The sequence below is a fragment of the Harpia harpyja genome, chromosome 23 (assembly GCF_026419915.1).
Source record: "Harpia harpyja isolate bHarHar1 chromosome 23, bHarHar1 primary haplotype, whole genome shotgun sequence".
NCBI classification, from domain to species: Eukaryota; Metazoa; Chordata; class Aves; order Accipitriformes; family Accipitridae; genus Harpia; species Harpia harpyja.
In genome coordinates, this window is record NC_068962.1 from 14,871,099 (window position 1) to 14,895,250 (window position 24,152).

At 40.2% G+C, this 24,152-nt stretch overlaps 1 protein-coding gene and 1 long non-coding RNA gene across 7 annotated transcripts in view; one reads left to right on the plus strand and one right to left on the minus strand.

The window, feature by feature from the left end:
- Nucleotides 1–7,685: 7,685 nt before the first annotated feature.
- Nucleotides 7,686–10,365, minus strand: LOC128135700 (uncharacterized). Of its 2 annotated transcripts, none has more exons than XR_008233214.1 (2): nt 10,011–10,365; nt 7,686–9,911 (listed from the first exon to the last, which is right to left on the minus strand). It is a non-coding gene; the product is annotated as an uncharacterized LOC128135700 (long non-coding RNA). The 2 variants fall into 2 exon arrangements; XR_008233213.1 differs by having other exon boundaries at nt 9,995–10,365.
- A 312-nt stretch (nt 10,366–10,677) lies between these two features.
- ZFC3H1 (zinc finger C3H1-type containing) overlaps nt 10,678–24,152 on the plus strand; it is a 43,543-nt gene continuing 30,068 nt past the window's right edge. For 4 of the 5 annotated variants that reach the window (XM_052774257.1, XM_052774254.1, XM_052774256.1 and 1 more), the window contains exons 1-8: nt 10,678–11,427; nt 15,317–15,736; nt 18,780–18,844; nt 19,107–19,305; nt 19,503–19,729; nt 21,340–21,463; nt 23,056–23,153; nt 23,686–23,889. In XM_052774257.1, the coding sequence (XP_052630217.1) occupies nt 10,785–11,427; nt 15,317–15,736; nt 18,780–18,844; nt 19,107–19,305; nt 19,503–19,729; nt 21,340–21,463; nt 23,056–23,153; nt 23,686–23,889 (1,980 nt within the window). In that variant the 5' untranslated portion in view covers nt 10,678–10,784. The remainder of the gene's footprint in view (nt 11,428–15,316; nt 15,737–18,779; nt 18,845–19,106; nt 19,306–19,502; nt 19,730–21,339; nt 21,464–23,055; nt 23,154–23,685; nt 23,890–24,152) is intronic. The other variant, XM_052774255.1, reaches the window with a different exon arrangement.

A 24,152-nucleotide genomic window follows, 5' to 3' on the forward strand; every position in this document is an offset into this window, starting at 1 on the left:
CACTGTACACAACACTCTAAAGTACCACTGTTTTAGTCTCAGAAAAGATTGTATTTTTTACTAGCTATGAAAAAAAAAAAATGCATTCTCAATCTGTGAAAGGAGTCTATTTACTCCCTAGAATGGTCATAACAAAAATAAATAAAACTTGGTGCTCTGCTTTTCCACATAAATCTGAGATACTTCAGTTTTAGGAAGTCTAGGACATCACTGTAACAACAGGAGATTATCTCACAGCTGCCACGTCTTGCTACATTTGCTATTTTTTCTTGATGACATAGGCATTGGGTAATATGAATGCAGAAAGGAGAATAACTTGGATTCAAACAAAATCTTCTCAAGAGAAATCTGAAGACATAAATAAAAAGTGAATATTTTTAACATCCATGATTATTTTAGTAGAATGGATCACAATTTTTTTATATATTTTGCATTATTTTGTCTTGAGACTTCACCCAGCCTGCTTTTATGTTAATTATTCAAGCCTCCCACCTGTAAGTCTATTCAGCTCTCTGGAATTCATCTTATATGTTTAATTTCTCTTATGTCAGCCACTGATTTAGTTGTAAGCCTTAGGCACGCTGGAGCTGTTCCAGTCTTTGTGAGCAAAGTATTTGCATTAAAAAAACGCCTTTTTAGCCTAAAGATTCAAACCCAAAAGAACTTTTGTTAAAGGCTTTAGATTTGTGTCTTGCAAATGAGGAACTCAAGAACTCTTCCAGAGTAAGTAATGCTCACATCCAAAATATAGCTAGTAAGGAAAAGTTCTCTATACAATAATCAGGCCACTAGTAGCTGCTGGCTGACATAAGGTACTGAAACTTTTGCAGAAATGGCTCATGGTATGATGTTCAAGGATTCGTTGTCTTAGGGCACTCATGTTGTATATATAAAAGTTAAGTTCAGCCTATGGAAGCCACTGCCCTCCTATTAATTAACACAAGGAGATTTCTGCAATGTGTCCCCCCTCTGAAGTCATTTGACATTAGGTGAACTAAAACAACCAGTAAAGAAATTTTTCTTTCTCCATTAACTAAGAGAGAAGACTGACGGTAAATTTATACTGCTAAATAAATAAATAGCACCGGGGTGTAGCTTAAGCACTGACCTCTCTGTAATGGACACTGCTTAATTGTAAACTTACCCTCCAGCTGTATTTGGACTGCTCCAACGAGCTGTTTCCAGGAGGTCCCTAGAGAGTGGGCTAGTCCTAAGGACCAGTTGGCCTTGAGGTCAGGGATTGGACCCAAGCCCACTTATTTAGCAGCACAGGCAAAGTCAAATATTAGCCTTCTGTGCTTTAAATTGGGGCTTTTGTGAATATCATCCCCTTCCACTTCTGTTTTGTTGCCAAGTTAAGATTCCTGAGCTTTCCTGAAGATAGTATTAAAAAAAAATGTTTGGAGCTGGACAAAACGCTTCAAATTCTTTAATTCTCCTATATATTTATAGTTCAGATTAAGTTGAAGAATAACAGTAAAGTGCTGCAAGAAAAGCTGAAAAAATTGTCCTGGCACTGAGGGTCACGTCACACCTCTTTACATATCGGTTTAATTCTCCAGGACTGCAATCCCAACGCTTATCACAGCTACCAGCTGAGAAGTAACACGCATACTTTTTTTTTTAATTTAACTTTTATAAGGCATTCATTTTGGAAAGTCTGGCTCCCTTGTTGATATGTTTAATAGTATAAATAATCAGACAACTTGGTGGCCCAGGTCCAATGGGATGTCTTTTTCAGCTGGCATGGCAAAACATCCAATGGAGAAAACAAAACCCAGACAAAAGGAATCACAGAAAGTCACTGCTGCTGGTTTTTTGATTTAAAAAAAAAACCAGATACTCTGGTCCTGGGTCATCCCCTAACTGTTGCTGTTCCCCACCCTGTTGCAGCCCTCCTTTTAAAAGGGAAAACCCAGCATATTTCCAACTCGCACAAACATATTTTCTAATGAAAATGACTCCTGTCAGCAGCCAACATTTCTCTTGCTGTTCTGTCCTTAACCCTGCAGCATTATGTCCTGCCCCTGCCTATGGAGACCGCCACGACCGTCTCTGTGTCACAGAACAACCCTTAGCACCCCTCCATGACGTCAGAGATGTTCCCCAACAGAAGCCAGACATAATCCTTTTTGTAGATGGGTCCTGCCCCCGTGGCTCCACAGGGCATCCAGCTTCAGGGCGTGCTGTCTGTACTTCCACCAAAGCTCTAGAAGCTTATTCATTGCCAAACATCTCTTCAGTACAAATTGCAGAACTTGCTGTCCCGAGCTGCACCTCTGCGCTTGCACAAGAGCAATCAGCTCCCCTGCGCAATCTGTGTTTACACCGATTCCTGATATGCCTTTGCGGCTGTGCACGACTGTAGGCAACTTTGAAAACAACTCAGCTTCTTGACATCACCTGGCACTCCTATTTGAAATGGCTGCTATGTCGAAGCTCTTCTGCAAGCATTACTATTACCCTCTCTTTTAGCAATAGTACAATGCTAAACTCATGTTTTTCCTTGTGATGATACCACGCAAGAAAATGCCTTAACAGATCATTCAGCAAGGACAGTCGGCCTTTCTGGCTGGCACGCTCCTGAACGTGCTCTCATCAGCCTTTCCAGAGAGCAGTCACCACCTACTTCTCTTTCAGAACTGTCTATTTTACAGGACCCAGCCCCGGGAGATGAAAACGCTATGCGGCTGGGCCAGGGCTGCCAGTTACACCTCGATTCCTTGAGGCACTCCCCTGACGGCCGCCTTGTTGCACCTCAGGTGTGATACCAGCAAGTGGGGGGTGATTGCAGCCGTAAAACAAGATTGGTTTGCCTCAGATTTCTCTGTAAGAGCACAAGAATACTGCAGCACTTGTCCTGTTTGGTCCATAACATCAGATGGAGGGTCAAAACCAAAGTTGAAGCACACCCAAACCCATGGGTTTCCTTTGTAAATTTGCGAATGGATTTTATACAGATGCCCAAATGCTGTAACTACAAATACATTTCTGTAATCGTAAACATTTTCTCAGGATGGGTAGAGGCCTGCCCATGTAGAAACGCAGATGCTGTTACTGTCACCAAGAAACTTTTGAGAGAATGCCTCATTTTGGAATACCCCTTGTACTACACAGCGACTGGGGGACTCAGTTCACAGGACAAGTTGTCCAGGGGGTCTGTAAAGCCCTAGGAATCCAACAGCATTTACACTGGGGAGCTGTTGAAAGGAAGAATTCTGTTTGAGAAATATACGGGCCAAAATCTGTAAAGAAACTGTCCTAAAATGGCCAAATGCTTTACCTTTGGCCTTAATATACATCAAGAGCACTGTGAATATAAAGCACGCAGGTCCTGGTTTCGGCTGGGATGGAGTTAATTTTCTTTCTAGTAGCTGGTACAGTGTTAGGTTTTGGGTTCCGTATGAGAAGAATGTTGATAACACACTGATGTTTTCAGTTGTTGCTCAGTCGTGTTTATACCAAGTGAAGGATTTTTCAGCTTCTCATGCCCAGCCAGCGAGAAGGCTGGAGGGGCACAAGGAGTTGGGAGGGGACACAGCCAGGACAGCTGATCCCAGCTGGCCAAAGGGGTATTCCGTACCATGTGACATCATGCCCAGTATATAAACTGGGGGGAGTGGGGCTGGGGCGGATTGCTGCTCGGGAACTAACTGGGCATTGGTCAGCGGGTGGTGAGCAATTGCATTGTGCATCACTTGTTTTGTATATTCCAATCTTTTTATTATTATCATTTATTATTATTATTATTGTTGTTGTTGTTATTATTATTATTATTATTTATTAGTTTCTTCCTTTCTGTTCTATTAAACTGTTCTTAACCCACGAGTTTTACTTTTTTTTTTCCCAATTCTCTCCCCCATCCCACTGGTTGGGGGGGTAGTGAGCAAGCAGCTGTGTGGTGCTTAGTTGGTGGCTGGGGTTAAACCATGACAACACACTATCCCCATATGAAGTTGTAATGGGTAAACCCATAAGGTTACTGCATACCCCACCTAAGCCACTACATAGATCTAAGCTATAGATGACTGATGATGTTATGTTCAATTACGGCAAGGCTCTAATGAACTGCATGAGGACTATTCACTCACAGGTAAAAAAAAACCTTCCAGAACGTGCCTCTGAATGTGCCACTGTTGGGAACCTGTAGACTTGGGTCTACACCGAGGTGACACACAGATGACTCGAGATCAACAGAATGGAACCCATAAAGATGCTCTGTCTTCCAAGAGTTGGAAGTCTCTATATCTTCACATAAACTGTTAAAATACCTTTCTTCAGTTGGCCTATCATTATGCTAAAGATTTAGATGTTTCAAAATGTTGGGTGTGTTCCTGTACCACTTGTCACTCTAGTGAAGGTGTCACCATGCTTCCTATAGCATGTAATTTGTCAGTAAAAAGACTACTCTGGAATCCCCAGAGGGCAGAAATTCCTTCTCCAGGGTCATCCCCACTGACAGCAAATGGGAACTGATCCAAGTTGATCCAATACAGATGTGCATGAAGCTCCAACTCCTACCTACCACCTGGGATTGGTTGCCCCTGGGAACACTTGTTACTTGAAAGGAAATGCAATATGCTACATGGAACAGAGTAATTGCACCAAAACTATTAATTGTCAGAATGATACTAGATGTTTATTTGATAACTCACAAAAGTGTGAGCTGACATCATCTTCTATACATACTTCCTTGGGATCCTATTTAATTTGTGGTACATTAGCATACCTGTGGCTGCCACAGGACTGTTTTGGATCATGTTATATTGGGTATAGGAGACCAGCTGTTCAGTATTTGTCATCTGTCCCCTCTGAATGTTCTTATAAAAGGCAAGCTATCTCAGAGCCTGAAAAATTGGGGACTGTTATGCTTCCCATGTATGAGGTAGCACGAACCACTAAAAAAATTATTAGCTATTATTTAAAGCAAATTGGTAATAACCCTGCAGATTCTTCTTACCAAATAACGACTGAAATGACCACTATCTGTACAGTCACCTTTCAAAACAGGTTAACACTTGACTTTATGCTGGCTCATAAGGGTAAAATATCCACCTTAATTGGAAAATAATGCTTTATCTCTATCCCAGACCATTCTGAAATCATTTGTGATTTGAGTGAACACATTAAAAAAGAGGCGGCCAAAGCAAAACAACCCAGTAACTGGAACCCTTTCTTAAATATGTTTATCACAGAGGTGCTACCAACCGCTCAGCTTTGGCCAGTGGTGGGTCCGTCTCGGAGCCGGCTGGCACTGCCTCTGTCGGACGTGGGGACAGCTTCTGGTATCTTCTCACAGGAGCCACCCCTGCAGCCCCCTTCCCGCGACCAAAACCTTGCCACGTAAACCCAATACCACACAACACCAGTGAAACTGGTTTACTTGAAAAGCATTTTGTCAAAATACACAAGAAGTGGGGTAATACATTCTACAGTATTGGCACTTGAGAAATTACTATTTAAGTAGTATGTTGAATTCACGTAAAGTGAGATGGCAAGTCATTTATTTCCTAGCTAACAAAATGCAGTCTCAGTCATCCAGAAATACTTACAAATCTGAAGGGCAGGTTAAGATGAAGAAAAATTAACTGTCTTTCCTGGTCAAAAAGGAGAAGTTATTACTGTTACACCCTGTGTCTCCAACAGCTCAAATCTTCACTTGTGACGAGTACAAATAAACAAGCACCCTCTTGTAATCCTTCATTCTCCCCATCCAAAAACATGTTTAATAAAGGCTCCTTTTATTGTTGCAACAACTAACTTGTGACTTGTGTCCAAGACCAATTTCGTTATCATCTGCTCTGATTACATGCTATAGGAAATACTACTTTAAAAATGTTTATATTGAGGAATTTTAAGAACTGAGAAAAACTGCAGGACATGATAGGATATTGCTTCTGTATGTTTCTAAAGTGCTTTTAACAAAAAGAAAGATATTGTACCTTGATGTAGATGAAAATGCTATAGTACATTTTCACCCACCTCATCAGAAAAAAAAAAGTCTTGTGAAATTAATGTGAGGTTTATTTTTTCGCTTCTTTCTCCTTCCAACATTCTGTGTGCAACCCAACCCATGGCAATATTTACCTGTCACATAGAAAAGGTACAAATTGCTTATATTATTTTAAATCATGCTAATTTGAGCCCTTAGTTTCAGATTTTCTCTTTTAAGGAATATTTGAAGTATTTAAAAAGCATTTAGGAAAACCATGAAAATACCAAAATAATGGAAAGTGTTGCACTTAATCATCTATATGTCATCTATCAACGTCTAAAAAATGACCACCTTCGGCCGGTTTGGGTCAGCTGTCCGGGCTGCATCCCCTCCCCATCTCCTGCCCACTCCCAGCCCACTCACGGGGGCACGGGCAGAGTGGAAAAAGGAGCAAGCCTCGAGGCTGTGCCGGCAGGGATCAGCCGCAGCTGAAACACTGGTCCGTTATCTACACTCTTAGCCACAGACCCGAAACACAGCACCATTTGGGCTGTGATGAAGACACTCCATCCCAGCCAGACCAAATAAACCAATACAAGTTTCAATTTAATGTAAAGAGAATTAAGCTTAAACTTGGCTAGGTTAAGTCTTGTGTTGGTATCGGACAATCATAACTGACACTTAGAAAACAGGAACGGAACTAAAATAATCATGTAATTAGCCTCAGCCAAACATTATAGTACCAAAAGATACTGAACGCCTTTTATGTTCTGAGATGTGGCCCAGTCCTTAAAGCTCAGATTGTGCTTCTGAAAAACAAGATTCCACTCTACTTGTAATAATTTAATTTAATTTATGTGGTAAACTTGTTACTAATTTTCTGCCTCAAACTTTGAAAATTTTATTTTTCTCATGTTTTGTGGATGAGAAATTAGGTCACCTAAAGCAAAAACGTCATTGAGACCACTAACTCCAGTATTGTTTTTCAGCTCTGGATAAAGAGCTTGAGATGCATATTATGAGCAAATAAGACTATGGTAATTTTTTATGTCAGGGATATTTAAAACCTTAACAGAAAAAATACTGCTAGGATTAGGATAGCTGCACTAACAGTTATAGTTCATATTTGTAAAATACATAAATGAGTCTTAGTTGCATTAAAGCTGTGTAACCCTGTGACCTTTGGTATTTATGTTTAAATACAAACTTGTTACCAACTGCACGAGGTGAGTAACAGGAAGAGATCTTGAAGATATCTTTTAATTCCGTCTTAGCTGCTTATGTACACAAATTTCAGTAATTCAAATACATCTTCACAAACATGCTATTTCTCCAGTGCTTTTTTGCCCATGTCTAGAGGTGCAGGTAATATTCAGGGAACATGATAAAGAATAAATCAAATTCTGCACTCCAGTATTAAGATGTATGCTTTCCTATAATTTAAATTATTCCATTTGTACTTCACTGAAAACATATTCAGTATTTAACACACAAATTTGTTCTCCAGCAGCAATATCATCTATTTCAAAGGCATGAAGTCAAATGCAGCTAAGATAAAATTTCTTTATTTTTTGTCTTAAATTTACCCATTGCAGTGAAACCTCACAAAAAAATTCTTCATCTACTACCTGTGCCATAAGCAAGAAAGTTTCTTAATGTTTTCTCTTTGAATGGCAGCTCCCTCGCAGTTTTCAAATGTTTATGGCCTCTTGTTCAAATGTGTAGATACCAAAACCATCAGATCAACACATTCTTTTTACACATGCCGTTTTATTCCCTTTACAGAACAGAATTTAACACTAGCAATTTCCCTGTTTATTAAGTGATGAATACAGTTAATGAATCTGCTTCTTCCTGAAAATTTAGACATAAAATTACTTGCCTGATAACCCTAGATGAGAGAAAAAAGCAGGCAGTATCAGATAACTGAAATAAAAGAAGGGAACATGATACTGTAGGATACACAAAACCACTGGAAGATTCTCAGGATCTTCTTTTTCAGATGGTTAAGTATCTCAGCTAGAAATTTATAATACAGCTAATACAGCATTGTTGAATAAATTCAGCACACTTGTTGGATGAACTGTAGGCAAACATACAGTAACAATCAATAGAGTGGGAATATGCACATCAGGTTAATTTCCCATAGAGTTGTTGCTTTTTTGCCAATACCTTACATTTCTATAAACATTTTCCTTCCCACTAATAATACTGATTTCTAATTTCCTACTGGTGTATGAAAACACTTAGAAATAAAGGTAACTGTACAAAGGAAACTGGAACCAGATATATGCAAAGCTCTGGGATGCCCAAATAAGCAAACATCTGCTGGGGGGGAAACTTCTGCAGCTGAGATGCAGTGATATTGAAACTTCTCTGTAACTACAGTGGATCAGATTTCAGACACAGACATAGGCACCTAGCACCTGTTTAAGAAAACTGCCTGACCTCTAGCTGCTATTTCAGAAAGTTTTCAGTAGGTCCTGTGTCATATTTATGGATGTTTTTCGTAATGTGGGATATGTAAAATAGTATAAGCCACCAATGAAGCATGATTTCTAGAGATAACATCTATTTGAATAGAAGAACTGACACAAACACACTACTGTAGTATGATGGATACCTGTAAAAAAAAAAAAAAAAAGGCAAACTTTTAACTTGCTTCATTCTTCCTTGTAAATATCTTAATAGAATCCACAGTTTTAAACAGAAGAAATTAGAGAAATTTAGGACATGATAGACACATTCCATTACTTTGAGTTTTGTATGAAGTCAAGGCATTGGAACGGTATCTATTCTAAGTCATGTAGTTTGTCCACTGAGGCCAAAACAAGAGGATGTGAAGTGTTTTGAGCAAAGAAAGTTAAGTTTTTTTGGCACAACATTTTGGACTTTACAAAGCATATGCATTATCCACTCTCCCTATTCTTGTGGGATCTAAAGAAAATCTAGAGAGAAAGGCAAAGAAGAAAAATAAATAGTAACATGATACTGAATTTTATTTTTGATACTTGTGCTTTTGTAGCACATTATTCACTGAAAAAACCAAACCCCTTCATAATTCACCCTCAGGAAAAGCACAAAAAGGCAGCAGTCTATCTCCAAGTTTGGGAACTATGGGAGGTCTGCGAAGACATTTAGCATGCATGATCATGGCAAAGAAGCTCTCGGGGACTGTGCTAGAAGTTTTAAAAGTCAAGTTTTGTGAGTTTTCCAGGAGATGCCAATTTGACTTAGAAAGGCTGAAAGGCTTTATTTAAAATAGGGTTTCTCCTTCTGCCCAAGAAAGCCATCACTGCTCACCTGACAGCACCCTGGTAGTGTTGTCCCACAAGTGGGGTCGTTCACCCGCTGCGCGAAATGCCAGTTACACACAGAGCAGAGGTATTTTATTCCAATTCATATTTGCGCAAAGATGGCGGCTAGGTGGTAATCCACAAAGCTAGCACCCCTCATGCCTAAACGGGCAAGCAATTTATACAGTTTAGTTATACATATTCCAATTCCAAAGTTCTTCCCCAAAACTATTACTGGGAGTCGCTTATCTAGTACAGTTTCTATTGGGTTAAAGTTTCCCCGCTTCAAATTAAAGGTAGTGTTCTTTTATTTCTTTTATTCCACAGCGCATGCTCAAGGGGGGGGAGGGGGTGTTTAAGTGTTTTGGTCTTCAATTGAGTCGGTGGTCGTGATCTCCCCCTGCTGCCTTTACCTTTCCTCCAGTTATCAAAGATTTTGGCTGACTTCATGCCTATTAGCAATTTTTCAACTTCTCGGCGCCTCCTGGGGTAGGATGTTCCCTTCTTATCAGTCTTTGAGTTCTCCTTCAGGGGCCCAGTCGTTAGCAAGGCATGCCTTGTATATACAAAGGATATCTTATTTCACAAGACTTTCGTGGTCTTCTTAAGTAAATCACTCATTAAGTGTATCACTTCTCAAGTACATCTTTTCTTAGGTACATCAGTAGGATGCCAAGCCCCTGAAACAGATGAGGTAGCACCAGAACACTCAGAGAAGTGAAATTAAAACAAATGATTTAAGGAGTTTATGCAAGTGCTTCACCCTCTCCGATGCTCACTTTCCACTGCTGTCACAGAAGTCATTAGGGCCAATCTGAACTTCAAGGCAATTACAGGTCAGGCGAGCTTCCCTGAAAGCTCCTTCTTAAAAATTTTAACAGCAGTTGAGCTATTGGGAGGGAGCTGGCGGGTTACTAATGCCTACCAGGATGCCGGGCACTGCCAGAACGCCCGCTGCTTTTCCTTCTTTAGAAGCCTGTGCACCGTTTGGGGGGCCGCAGTACACGGGCCGCGCTGACAGAGAAAGGGTCTGCGGCTCGGGGGAACGAGCACCCGGGAGGACTCGCGCCGTGGTTGGCGCTGCCCCGGACATTGCTACGGGAAGTTGCCATTGACAGTCTTGTAGCGGAGACAGAGAGCAGCGCATCCCGCCACCGCAGCCACCACCACCCTCCTCCTCCACACAGCTCGCCTCCCTTCAACAAGATGGCGGCCCTTCCCACTCGCCTCCTTTACCAACATGGCGGCTCGAACCCCCATTGGCTCCCGCCCCCCGCCACCGCCCCGCTATAGGCTGAGCCGCCGGCTTTCCCCCACCCCCCTCCCTGACGCGGCCTCGCCCCGAGTTGGGAACTACGCTACCCAGGATACCCCGCGCTGACCTCGCGAGAGTTCCCGGCGAGCCGGGGCGGGGCAGGGCAGAGGCGGGCGGGCGGCGGGGAAGGGGCGAGGCGCGGCGCCGGGCCGCCCTGCGCAGGAAACGAAACCGCCCGAGCGGCTGAGGGGCAGGGCCGCGCTCTGCCTTGGCCGGAGACCGTTCGGTCCTGGGCCCCATGGCGGCCGCGGAGGCGGCGGCGGCGGCGGTTGCCGCTGCTGCGCCTGCGGAGGCGGCGGCGGCGGCGGTGCTGGATCCTAGCGGGCTTTCCCCGAAGGAGGAAGGGGAGCTGGAAGACGGCGAAATCAGCGACGATGACAACAACGGCTTCGGGCCCTGTGGCGGCAGCGGCGGCGGCGAGCCCGGCGGCGGCCTCGTCAGCAGCAGGCCCTACTCGAGGCGCAGGCCGCCTCCCGGCCTCCGCGGGGGCATCTCCCTCTCCTCCTCCTCTTCCTCCTCCTCCGGCCGGCCCTTCCCCCGCTCGCGGCACCAGCCCCCGCCGGAGATGGGGCACCTGCACGGCCACGGCGGGTATCGGCCCAAGGACTCGTTCCGCTCCCACCCGCCGCCCATGCCGGCGCCGCGGATGCCGTCGGGTTCGCATTCCGAGACGGGCCCCCGGCTCTCATTTTGGGAACGCAGTCACAGTGCCTTGGACCGATTCCGCTTCCGAGGCCGACCCTACAGGGGCGGAGGGCGCTGGGGTAGGAGCCGAGGCAGCGGCGATCGGGGAGGCAACCCTCCGGGGAGGCCGCCCGGAGGGGGAGGCGGTGCCGGATTCGGTAGCAGCCAGGGCTGGAGGGAGCCCTCGCCTCGAAAATGTATCCTTGAGACGTGAGAGGGAGGGGAAGGCGGGGAGGCCGTGCGGCTGGGGTGGGCCTGGGGGTGTCGGTGCCGAAAGCCCTGGGAAGGGCCGGTTTTCCCTCCCGCCCTGGCAGCAGGACTCCCGTAGGGGTAACGGGGCGGCGGGGGGGGAGGGGGGGGGAGGCTCCCCTTCCAGGCCCAGGAGCTGGCTGGGGCAGCGGGCCCTGCTTCTCGAGGAGAGGCTGCTGGGAAGCCGGATTTACTGCCGTGACCTGGCTTGCGACCTGGCCGATCAGTTCCTTCTAGGGAAAAAGTGTAGCCTGAAACAAAGCCTTAGTCGATTGGATCCCAGGTGGCTGCTTTTCTAGCCCGAAGTGCGAATCTTGTGAAGCGGGGTCAGTCTTTGGTGCGGCAGTTTTAATGTATATAATTAAACCGTCACAGTTGTAAAGCTAAAACCCTAAGCTTGTTAATTTCCCTTATTGGGCAATGAAGGATCCACTGTTTTTTCATTTTCGCTTCCAGCCCTTCAGAGGCTCTTACACATAGCTAAAGCTAACTTTAAAGCTAAACCTAAGTTGAACTGGGACTGTGTGCACAGAATGTGGTTTATACTGAAGTTTGGATAACATAGGAAAGCTCTATTTCTCTATAAAGCCATACCCAGCATTGCTTGTAGGATGTTCTCCATTGATCGCTCTTGGAGTTCCTTAGGCGGCTTTTAATAGTGTTCTAATATTTCCTCCTTTTAGGAGTAGGAACTGCAAAAGTGGTGGAACAAGCTCCTCTCAGTGTAACTTAGGGGCTGCCTGGTACTGAAACTTGATGTAACTGTGCTGTTGCTTCACTGAAAATGTAGACGAGTGTAAAAAAACCCTGAGCCAGAGAACTAGTGGTTAAAACCTATTCTCCAGAATCTTACAGTGTTTTATTGTCCTCCATACCAATGGTCAAAGGATGTGTGTTCCTTGCTTGACTTTGCTGGTTGATCCCAGGAACAGGAATTTTTCCTACTTGTGCCAGCACTTAAGGCTTTGAAAGCTACTCATTGGATCCGTGTGTTACTTTAGATACAATATTATTTATCCGTGTCATTAAATTTTTTTTTAATGTGGATGGAGTGTGTAAACTAGTGATAAAGAGATGCTTTTATTTAATCTGATCTGGTAAAGTTACAGTGTTACTGAAGTCTTCATAAGAAATCTTCGTTCAAGGATCTTATCTCGAGAGGCAGTGAGTGAAGGTGTGATTTGCCCAAGGTCGCACGGTAAGACTGTTCTAGTGCTGAAAATAGATTTTAAATCTCTTAATTTGCAGTGTTGCTCTGAGTACCAGAAAACGGTCACTTTCTGTGTAATGAGTAATTTGCAGGGCAAACTTATTGATCATCCTAAACAGACCTTGCAATGCTTGTTAATACCGATACAGTCTCCTTCTCCCTTTTAATAGAGCATTCAGAAATGGATAATTCCATTTTCAAACCAAAAGCAGAAAATGAGCAAGTCTTCTCCCCTCCCCCAATACTTAAGATGCACTCTTCTGTTTAAACATGATAGAGAAGGTTCTAATACTATTGCTGTTTAGTAAGTGACATTCAGTTGTTTATGGATCATACAGTTAAGGAAGGCCCATGATTTTCTCTCAATCTAAGTTATTTTCTGTGTTTTTCATATCTTTGCCACCTAAAGGAGTCAATATTACAGTATTCCTAAATATTACAGTATCTCCATGTTGCTAATATTAATGGAGTAGGGGTGTAGTTCATGGGCGTGTGACTTCAGAAGAGACCTTCACATCAACTGGTACAAGGAGGCTTGTGGCGTGGAGTGGTATTTGGAATTCCCCCAGGAAAGTGAAATGTTTTAAGCGTCTGCTGAGAGAGAGAGATGGCTTTTTCTTCTTTATCTTTGGAACTAGTACTTTGCACAGTGTTTTGTAGGAGTATATGTGTAAATGGAGTACATGACACAGTGGAACACTTCAAGAGTTCTTCTTACTTTTCTTTGGGTATTAGCTTTTAATATGCTTTTCTCTTAATTCCCAGCAACTTTGAGCATGAAGCTGTTGCATACTCACTCTGCAGAAATTCTTGCATGGAGAATTGTGGAATTTTGAGTCTGAAATATGAGACCATATTATGACTTCTTGTTTCCATTGAATTCTGAGCCCTTCACAGTGTACATTTTTCTTCACTTCTAACCCCCCAATTTCTTCAGTTGGTCTCTTTTTTTTTTGTTGTTGTTGTTGTTGTAGCATGAAGTCTCTTGAATTGATTGAAGAATAACTGTTTTAATGTATATGTGCCTGTCTGTCTTTCATAGCATTCCATGTAGTCTTGCATTCTGTGTGTAGATCCATGTATAAAAAAAATTTCTACGTGTGTGAAACACAGAATTTCTGATTAATACCGTTGTGGGAGCTCTAGCAATTGTGTTATCCCGAGCACAAAAAAAATCTCAAAGCTTTGTCTTGTTATCCAACTCTAGATGACTACAAGTTATTGAAGTATTTCAATATCAAATAATAGTTAGACTTATAAAAATAAGTGATGTTAAATCTCTTAATTAGCCTCAGACTTTCCTATGACTCACAAAATCACTAATGTAGTTGTCTTTTTGGATGTAGAAATGTGTTGGAAGTGAATTTGGCAAATACGCTTATTACATAATTTGGTGCTATACTGCACACAGCTCTTAGTATTTTCAGCATATTTATAGATTGTTTGATTGCCTTCTGGGATTTTATGTAGTTTATCTTTACTGGTTTCTGCTTTTTGTGCTGACACTTAAAGCATTGTATAGCAGAACATTTCCTGATACTACAGAAGTTGCTTTTGTAGGATACATACCAAGCTTCTTCATACTTACATTAGAAGTTAACATAGTGAAGCATCTGAGTTGTTAATGCACGTTGTGAGCAGAAGACAAATACAAAGTTATCTTCCTCTGGATTCAGTATGCCTGCATTCAGAGGACACCTATTTTAACTTTTAGTTTTACTCAGTTTATTGTTTTAAGAGATGACATTGATGAAAAAGCATTTCACATAACTGGGTGTGAGTCCGCTGTTATCGCAGCGGGGTTGATACTGAAAGTCAAATGAGTCAAACCTGACTCGGTATCCGAAAAGATTTCCCCTTGAGCATGATTATTTTACAGGATAGTTTAGCTTTTCAAGTGTCAGGTTAAGGTAAGAGGAAGTGAACCTTTAATAATGAGAACTTTTATTCAGGATACAATTGCCTAAGAATATTTCCATTGCCTGCCTTGGACAACATGTTTTCAAGAAAATCTATCCCTTGGGCATGCATAGACAACCTTTTCTGAGTAATTAGTAATTCCCAATCCTCTTTTAGCATTTTTTGAATGTTTTGATTGCAAGGCTTTAGCCACTTTTTTTATTCCTTTCAGTAGTTGGTTATTCTGTGCCTTACCTCATTTGTTGAGTTACAGTTACTGCAGTGTATAATTGTGTTGTGGCTAGACTTAGAATTTTATGAAAGGATAAAATGAGTGAGAATTAATTTAACCTGTTTTCAATACTTGAGTTACGAACTTTAAGTCTGACTGTGATAGGGAACCTTCTCAGCTGTTGTTTCTGGGAGGATGGTGTGAGCAAGAGACAAGACTTCTCAGCAATTCATGAAATTCTTGTCATAAGTAGGATATTTTAAATTGCTGGTTTCAGAAAATGTTTATTTAAGCTGTCAATATATGATAATGGCTACATCTTTTGCATGCTGCTCGTATTTATAAGGGATATTTTTCAAGCTAGCCTTAAGGTAAAATTAAAATATATGAGAATGATCTTAAGTCTGCTTGTCATAATTTAGTCTTCAGTGGTAATATCGCCACTGTTTTAAGGTTATACATGTTTTTGTCTTAGTTTTCTTGACCAGTAATTCAGCCAAAACTTTTGGAAGGTCCCCATCTAGAAAGCAGAACTACTCTTCTAAAAATGAAAACTCTGTAGAAGAAAGTTTTGAGGATCTGCTCTTGAAGTATAAGCAGATACAATTAGAGCTTGAATACATTAATAAAGATGAACGACTGGCTTTGAGCAACAGGGAAGAAAATGAACAACAAGATGATGATAAAACAGCAGACACTGAGGACCAAATAACTGTAGAAAATGACAGTATTACAACGGATGCTATAAAAGAAGTATCTCCTGAGGAGAAAAATCCGGTTATAGCCTTCCAGGCATTTGAACTGAAACCTCTCAGACAAAAACTGCCTACTCCAGCTGAGAGGAGCAGGTTAAAAAAAGGCAAAGAAGGAACGAAACAGTCATCGCAAAAATCTGAAGTCACAGAATCTGGCCAAGGTAAATACTTGTAAAGTTGTTTTAGCTTGTAAAGTTCTTTTTGCTTGCCATTATCTGTCATATTTATTAGGTGCGGGGGAAAACTTTACTTCAATTAAAATACTTATTTTAATTAAGATGTTAAATGTTTTAAGTTATAGAATGAATGTACTTAACTACTGTTTTTATGTAATTCCTTGAATTGCATAAACATGCTTGAAAGCATGTTTTTGTTGTTTTTTTAATTAATGTGTTTTCTTAGACTAACTGATAGTTAAGCATGAGGACAAGACTTGAAGGTTTTAGTTGCTGTTCCCAGCAGAAAGCATTGGCTTTCACTGAAGGTTTTTCTTCTGTTTTTCCCATGTTCTTTTTGCAGAAGCAAAATGTGGGGGTTTTTTTAGCTGAAAAGATCACATTTAGAGACATCTTTTTCTGCATTTCATCTTTGTTATGTGCTTCCTTCAGTGTAACAAGCCTTTATGAGATATTTTCACCAGAATTATTTTGGTCATTATTGATATTCATGAATAGTGAAGAAATCATGGGCCAGAAATAGAAAGGATTTGTAGAAGAAATGTAGCAGAAGAGTAGAATAAGTTTCTTGTCCAGGTAGTTCTGGACTGCAAGCCAAAGAGCATAATTGCTCAGGTGCATGAACTAGTTAGTGAGAAACAAGTTATCGTGTCCAGCTGACCTGTGGTAAAAGTCCTTGAGCTTACTTTTAAGTCTGCAGCAAAATAAGGCAGCTAGCTTAAACTTCCTGTTCTGAGGCTTCATCTAGTTCTAATAAGTATTTGCTGTGGTTGAGGGTGTGCTTGTGGATATCACTTGTCATCTTATGTTAGCTAATTTGTCAATGTGTGTAAACTATCAATTTGAGTGGGAAGAGACAAAGTAGTAAATGGATGGGTTAAGACTACAGGTGAGTAATTAGTAGGACTATGAAGAAAGGTAGGACTAGAGCAGTGAAAGTCAGAATGATTTATATGTAACTTCGGAATGAGAATTTAGAAGACAAAGCCTGTAAATAAACCAAAAGAGAAAACTGATAATTAGTAGTTAAACCACCTCATTCTAGGTATTTTTTTCCCCTTGTCTTTCCCATTAATAAAAAAAAAAAAGGGAGAAAATAGATTCTGATATTCTTTAAGAGGTAATGCAGTTTTTAATGGGAGACATGAGGAAAAACAGCAGATCTTGACCATAGAAGAAAAACCAGTAGCCTGCAGGAAGAGAGCATGGCAAGGCAGGAGTAAAAGAGCTATTTAAAAAGCAAAACAGTTTTAAAAAAAAAAAAAAAGCCAACTTCAAAACTTAGGAGCACTGAAGTTGAAAATACAGTTCATATGATAGTGAAAAGAGATGCTATAGTACGCACATTAAGAGCATCTTAATTTTTGCACACCACTTAAATGTATGACATAAGAATGGTCTGAAAGCAAACAGATTATGTGTGAGTGACCATTCATGACAATGTAATACAGGCTTTCAAAGTGGAAAAACCCAGCTGATTTGAGTTACTGCAGATTCATGTGTATCAAGTGAATGTATACTACTTGATTATGCATATATTAGGAAATTAGCAAAATTTGGTTTTCCCATTATATTTATTTTCAAATGGTGTACTGGATGTTTCTCCAGACCTGTTGAAGTTGAGGAGCTTAAAACTCAGGGAAGTTTGTGTCTCTTTCAAGAATTAATTCTTCGTGGTTCCGCTGCTCTGACAGGGGCTTTACAGTATTGCCTGCTTTCCTTCCCTCGTTGCCCATTAGTCTGTTCTGCCTGTGTTGTCCCCTTCTGGTTTGAAAGAGCATTTTAGTTTGTGTAGTATGTCCCTGCATATGTCTGTCTGCATCACAGAAACTACTGTACCATCCGTGTCTCCCTACTTCCATCCTGTGGACTGAATCTAATCTTTAGGATCTTTTCTTAGTGTAATAACCTTTTTGAATTTTCTTTTAGAATACGTATGTGTATTAGATATTATTTTTCTTTGTCTTGTATGTGTGCTTTTAAAAAATGCATGCATGTGCAAGCAGGAAGACCTTTAGCATTTGCTACATGCCATTTTTGTCTAGGTATAAGGTCTTGGTATATTTTAAACCGCACCTTTCTGAATGTGACTTTTCGTAAAATGCTAGGAAGGTTAAAAGCTGTATGGAGTGGAAACTTATTTTCTACCAATTTGAATTGTGGGAAGGAATCTCTTTGAAGAAAGGCTAATATAGGAAAATATGTCTAAGCTTCTCTCTAAATGTTTATTTCCTCCTCTGATGCAGATAAATGTATATATGTGTGGTTATATATAAATTATATAATTATAATTTTGCTATCAATTATATTAATAGTTATTAGCTATAATCCTTAAATTATGTAATGGTATAATATACAGCATTATGTATATTATGTATAACATAATAATGTGTATCTGTATACACTATATAATAAATACGGCTTTTGGGCAGTCCAACAAATGAGTATGTCAACATCTTAATGTTTAGCAGAAAAGTATTACTATTCACTATTCATTTCCATAGCATAACTCTTTTCTGTTTTCCTTTGGCATGAAATGGAGCAAGTGTGTTCTTACTGCAGCTTTGGGCCTTTATATTTAATTCTGCAAAAGACTGACCAGTTACCCAAAATAGCTGCCAGTGGAATCTGAGATGCTAAGGACAGCAGCTGACGTGACATGTTAGCATAAAATAGATGGCAAGAAGCCTTCTTTTCCCCTTGTCTCCAAATCTTTTTGTCTCCAAAGTTTTTCTCTGCTTCTTGGGGAAGTATGTGTCAACCTTAAGACAGAGAATTATTCAAAAATGACAAATCTTGCCTTAGGCTTATGCCATCTTGATGATGTGGATTTCATGAGACATGCCAAGTTTATATTAATGTTTGTTAATGTGATCTTATACATACAACTGCCTATTCTGTTTTACACTATATACCAATGATACTGATAAAATATGTTTGTATGGATTAAATTCTGCACTTCATTTTAATGTATTTCTGTCTCATGAGAAACAACTCACTCAAAAATATGGTATTTTTCTTTTGGCAGGTACAGAAGACAAAGAACAAACATCAGTGCGAAAGATTAGCAGTTCAGATGTTACATCTGAAAAGGTGAGAAAGTATTCCTCCGTAGATAAGGCATAGTTGCATTACGATACTCTGATGGCTTTTCCAAATTGCAGTCCTGAAATGTTTCAGTAATAGAAACAGTCTAGTCTTAAGGAATGACACTTACCAGTACAGTAGGATTTTTAAGCTTTCTCATGGTAAAAATTTTGGCACAGACTTCAAAATACTTTTTCAAAATAGATTTAGTTATTAAATGATGTTTCTTGACTTTTTGTCTTACCCTTTCTTCTCTTTTTTTCTCAAGAAGCTGCTTGATGATGAGGAGGAGATGTCTGAATTGCAACTTAGGCTTCTTGCACTTCAGTCTGCTAGTAAAAAATGGCAGCAAAAAGAACAACAGGTGATGAAGGAAAGCAAGGAAAAATTAACAAAAACGAAAAGTGTAACACAGAAAGTCAAAGCCAGTACAAAAGCACATTCAACAAAAAAACCTAGTGCTACAGGTAATAAGTTTAATGTTACTGAAATGGCTATCAATGGCATGACCTCTGAAATGAAAAAAAAAACAACAGTATGTTTTGTGAAACATTGGGCAATGAGCCTTTAATCCTTCTAAAACCCCATACATCTACTCAAAGCTCTAGGATTGGGGGAACCGTTTAGGTAAGGTGCAGTTAATCATGTATCTTTTTATTTAAAGCCAAGCAGGCTTTGAGGAAACAACAGACGAAGACGTCAAAAAAGATGCAGCAGCAAAAGGAGCAAGACAGGCGTCAGAAAGAGGAAGACCAGAGGAAACAAGAAGAGGAAGAGGAGAGAAGAAAGAGAGAAGAAGAAATCAGAAAAATTAGGGACCTCTCAAATCAAGAAGAGCAGTACAATCGTTTTATGAAGCTAGTTGGAGGAAAGAGGAGATCAAGAAGCAGGGTAACAAATTTGTTATATGGTGTTCAAGTGTTATATTTGAGATTCATAAGTGATTTCTGTCTTGCCCCTCCTGGTTCTATGTCCCTTCTGCCTCCCCTTTAAAAAAAAAAAGAGAGAGAGAAAGAAAAGCTCAATGTACTTCAGTGCTTCCAGTGTTTCAATCCCATGCTAGACAGGGATTCCCTTTGGGTTTGGTAAGATCAGTTTTGTATAAATTGTACATTTGCAAGTCAGTGGTAAGGCATTTTCATCCTAAAGATATTTTGAATGTTGTGATCAAAGAGCAGTCTGTAATTTGATGCAAACCAGTCAATCAAACTTTCTTGGCTTTCTTCTCTTAGATTGCAGTTTTGTCTCCATCTTCAAACTTTTTGTGTCAATACAACTTCAGTGGCCTGCTTCTTTCAAAATACCAGCTGAGGGTTGGTTTCTTTTTAGTATTCTTTTATTTGTCAAGGTACAGAATATGCTCAGACACAAAAGAGAATTACTTCAGCCTCGTTACAGGATGGCAGTTGTGTCAAATTTAGGAAGGAATAGAGTTACTGCAGTGGTCATCATGCTACACTTGTAGGCTGTCTTCATTCTCTCATCTTGAGATTAGCAAAAGGCACTTGAATCACTAATGTTCTCTCTCTAAAACATTGATACACTACAGAAAAAATGACTTCATTAATTTTTTCATCATGGAAGCAGTACAGCTGCTGCAGCTAGATGCTTCAAGTGCTTGGAACTACTGATGCTGTAAGGAGAAATGAAACTGCAACTAAGGGAATTGGGACTCCCTATCTGAGGTCATGTTATAGAAGAGTCCCATTTATAATAATAATGAGTGGAAAGTTGAGGCTAAAAGTGTTTAACTGTAAACAGTAGAAATTCTAAAAGCTACCAAAATGTCTATTGCATGCCTTTGAAAGATACAAATTGAGGAGTCTAAGAAGTCATATTTACCTGTTCTGCATATTTTCAGTGTTCACTGAACATTGTTTAAAGAATGCGTAACACTATATGGATGCCAATCAATCTGATTTATTAGTTGACAGTCTCTGGGGATGTTTCAGTGTGGTATGTGGCTTCTTTGGGACAATAAAAGGATTCTCCATCTGAGACATCAGTCTTGGAAAAATCAGAACGTGTTTCACCTAAACACACCTTTGTCATGGTGAAGATGATCCTTGTGCAATTTTGTGGTGTTTGTAACAAGGGTAGTTCAAGTGCTCTTGGTAATTGCTGTGGCAGATTAACAGAAATAATAAAGCATTTAATTCTCTTCAGGTGTTTCAGCAGTATATAACCATGGCAATTTACCAGATACATAATGACCTAATAGGTATTTAAAAATTGCTTCTATGTATCATGACAACCCCCCACCCCCAAAAAGATCCAGTTTTAAAACTGCCTGTTAATTTGTGAAGTCACTACCTGCAATGGATTTGATTAAAAGGTAATCTTCAGTTTGCTCTTTTTGTATAAGCTAAGTAAATTGTATTTATAAAGCAATTAGAAGTCAAAATTATGAGGGCCTGTTTCTAAAATTTACTTTTAATTGGTTTGCTCTAAAAGAATAACATAAGACCAGCTAAATAAAATACAATTTTTTGTGTGTTTAGTCTTCAGATACGGACTTGAGATGGTCTTTGGATAAGCAGTCTACAGATAGTGCAGGAGGCATATATCAGTATGATAATTATGATGAAGTTGCTATGGATACAGATAGTGAAACTAACTCTCCAGGTAAGACTTATTTACAGTTTTCTTATATGGCGATTGGTAAAAATAGTTAAAAAGTAAGAAATGAGCTATCATTTTAGAAGGAAAGTCTGTCTTTTGAGATGTGGCAGTCAGAACTAACATTTTAAGGTGAGCTAATTTTGTCTTGTTTTAATGCTGACTCTTTCTTCTCTATCTCTGCTGTAGTGGTATTTTGAAGGTCTCCAAGGTTATACTGTTCTCATTGCAGTACTGTAGAGTTTGTTCTTTTACATTCCGAAGCAGCTGTGTAGAAAGTAAGGGCCCCAGGGTGTTGACTGGATAGACAGCAGCTTTGCAAAAAAAGGGCCTGGGAGTCCCAATGAACATTAGGTGAAATGTGAGTCAGCAGTGTGGCTTTGGGTGATAAAGGCAAACTGCAGCCTGGGTTGTAGCGCTGTGACTATAATGAGTGGGTGGTTGGAGGGGGCTGTTAAAACACTGACGAGACTGCATCAGTTTTCTGGTTTCACAGTAGGAGAAAGATAGTGATGTACTAGAAGGAGTCTAGCAAAGGACCTTTTTGACTAAGGGAGACTGTTTCAGGCCTGTTTTTCATGAAGTTTGTTGGGGACTGGAGCACTTGATTTATGGAAAGAGACTGGGAGAGCTGAGTTTGTGTTGAGAAGAGAAGGCTAAGAAAGGCTTTTGCTGCTGTCTTCAACTACGCAGTGGGCATAGATAAGACAGAGCCAAACTCTTTTGCAGAGTGTGCAACAGAAGGACAAGAGGCAACACTTAAATTGTAACAAAATAAATTCTGGTTAGATACAAGGGAAAACTTTCACACAGGATAGTTAAACACTAGAACAGATTAACTGGAAACGTTGTGGAATCTCCATCCTGAGGTATATTTGGAACTTGACTTGACAAGGCCTTTAGCAACCTGGCTCTGGGGCAGCCCTGCTTTGAGCACCTGTGCTGGAGCATATGCCTTCCAGAGGTCTCTTCTAGCCTAAGTCATTCATTGACTCTGAATTTGAGGTGCATTTAAGGTATTCATCTTGTTCCATCTCAATGTGTGCAGTGTTGAGAAAGCTTCATTAGGCATACTATTTTATTGGCCATTTTTATTATCTTGCTTTTCATCTTCCATCCTGCTGTTTTGGACATGTAAGCTACATGAATCTTCTCTTGATGAAGCATCTCAAGCTCTAGTTTTATGTTTCATAATTCAGTATCAGCTGTGCATTTGGTCTGCTTCTGTCCTAGTTTGTATTGTATTTTTGGTAGCCAGTAATCAGGACACTCAGATACATAGTTTAAGAAGGTTGATTCTTGCAAATTAAATCAAATATGAGGGCTGAACCATTTGGAATCATTATCTTAGTAGTACTATTTGGCTGTACTTGCATTTCATATGTAAAATAGAAAAAGGACAGGTAACTACTCTTGTTGTGTACATATATGTAAGAGGTAAATGCACTGTGTGTCTGGTGTTACCTTTCAAATTGGTGCATAGTAAAAACATTTGTTGTCTCCTTCTGCTGCATTAAATCAGTTGAAGTATAAACATGAGTTGGTGTTTAGTAATTACCTGCCAGATTTCTTATACTCGCTGATTTTTTTAATTACAGCTGCTTCTCCAGTGCAGCCTCCTTTCTTTGAGTGTCCAATAGGATATTTCCCACCTCCAGTACCACCAATTTCCTTGCCACTGCCACCTCCGATTCCAGTAAGTAACGTTGAAAGGAGTGCATTTTTGAAAATGTTGATAATTCTCATTTTGTATCTTATTTCTAATGCTAAAGTTAAGATTAAATTTAGATTCTGTTTTTGATACAATTCTCTATTTGGTGATTCTCTTGAACTACCTGATAGACTTGTGGTTGCTTTTTTAAAAGTCTTTAATTCAGCTATTTTTTTGCTGATCCAATTCCTGTTTAATTGAAGTTCTCTCTATTTTGTCTTCATTGTTAGAGCTATGCTGTTCCCTAACAGAAAGCAAAAATTACCTGAAGCACATAAGGAAAAACAGTGATTTGGAATTGTTAGTGCAAGGCAACTTTGCCTCTTATCTCTAGGCCATGTATGTAGATATGCTTATTCTCTGACTTACTACCTCGAGGGGTGTCCTGGTTTCAGGTGGGATAGACTTTCTAGTAGCTGGTACAGGATTCATGAAATAATTTAGGTCTCAGCCTCTGTTAAATAATCATTAGTAGTGATTTTCACATTTCAAACCCTTGTTTTCCTTTTTCTCTCAGCCTGTACCGTCTCTGAGCCAACTTTATGTAGAGGGTATTTCTTGTGTTTCGCTTGAACCGCCTCCACCTCTTCCACCTCTTCCCCCTGAGGAGCCTGAACAGCCACCAAAACCTCCATTTGCCGATGAGGAAGAGGAAGAGGAGATGCTGTTAAGAGAAGAATTACTCAAGTCTCTAGCCAACAAACGAGCTTTCAGATCTGAGGTATTCCATTGGTTTTTGAATGTAAACCTCTAGATGGCAATCTTGACCAAAACTTAAATGTGACGTGCTAAGTGAGGATTACAAGCTTTTTAATGCTGCCTTTCTGATGACTTTAAAAAAAAAAAAAAATTTTTTTAAAATTCTCTGAATTTCCATCACCTACTGCCCCCCAAAAGAAACCGAAACACAAGCCAGTCTGGAACACCCTTTGAATTGTAAATTGCAGCTTGTCTTTTATTTCTGAAGGAATTACGAGACTTCAA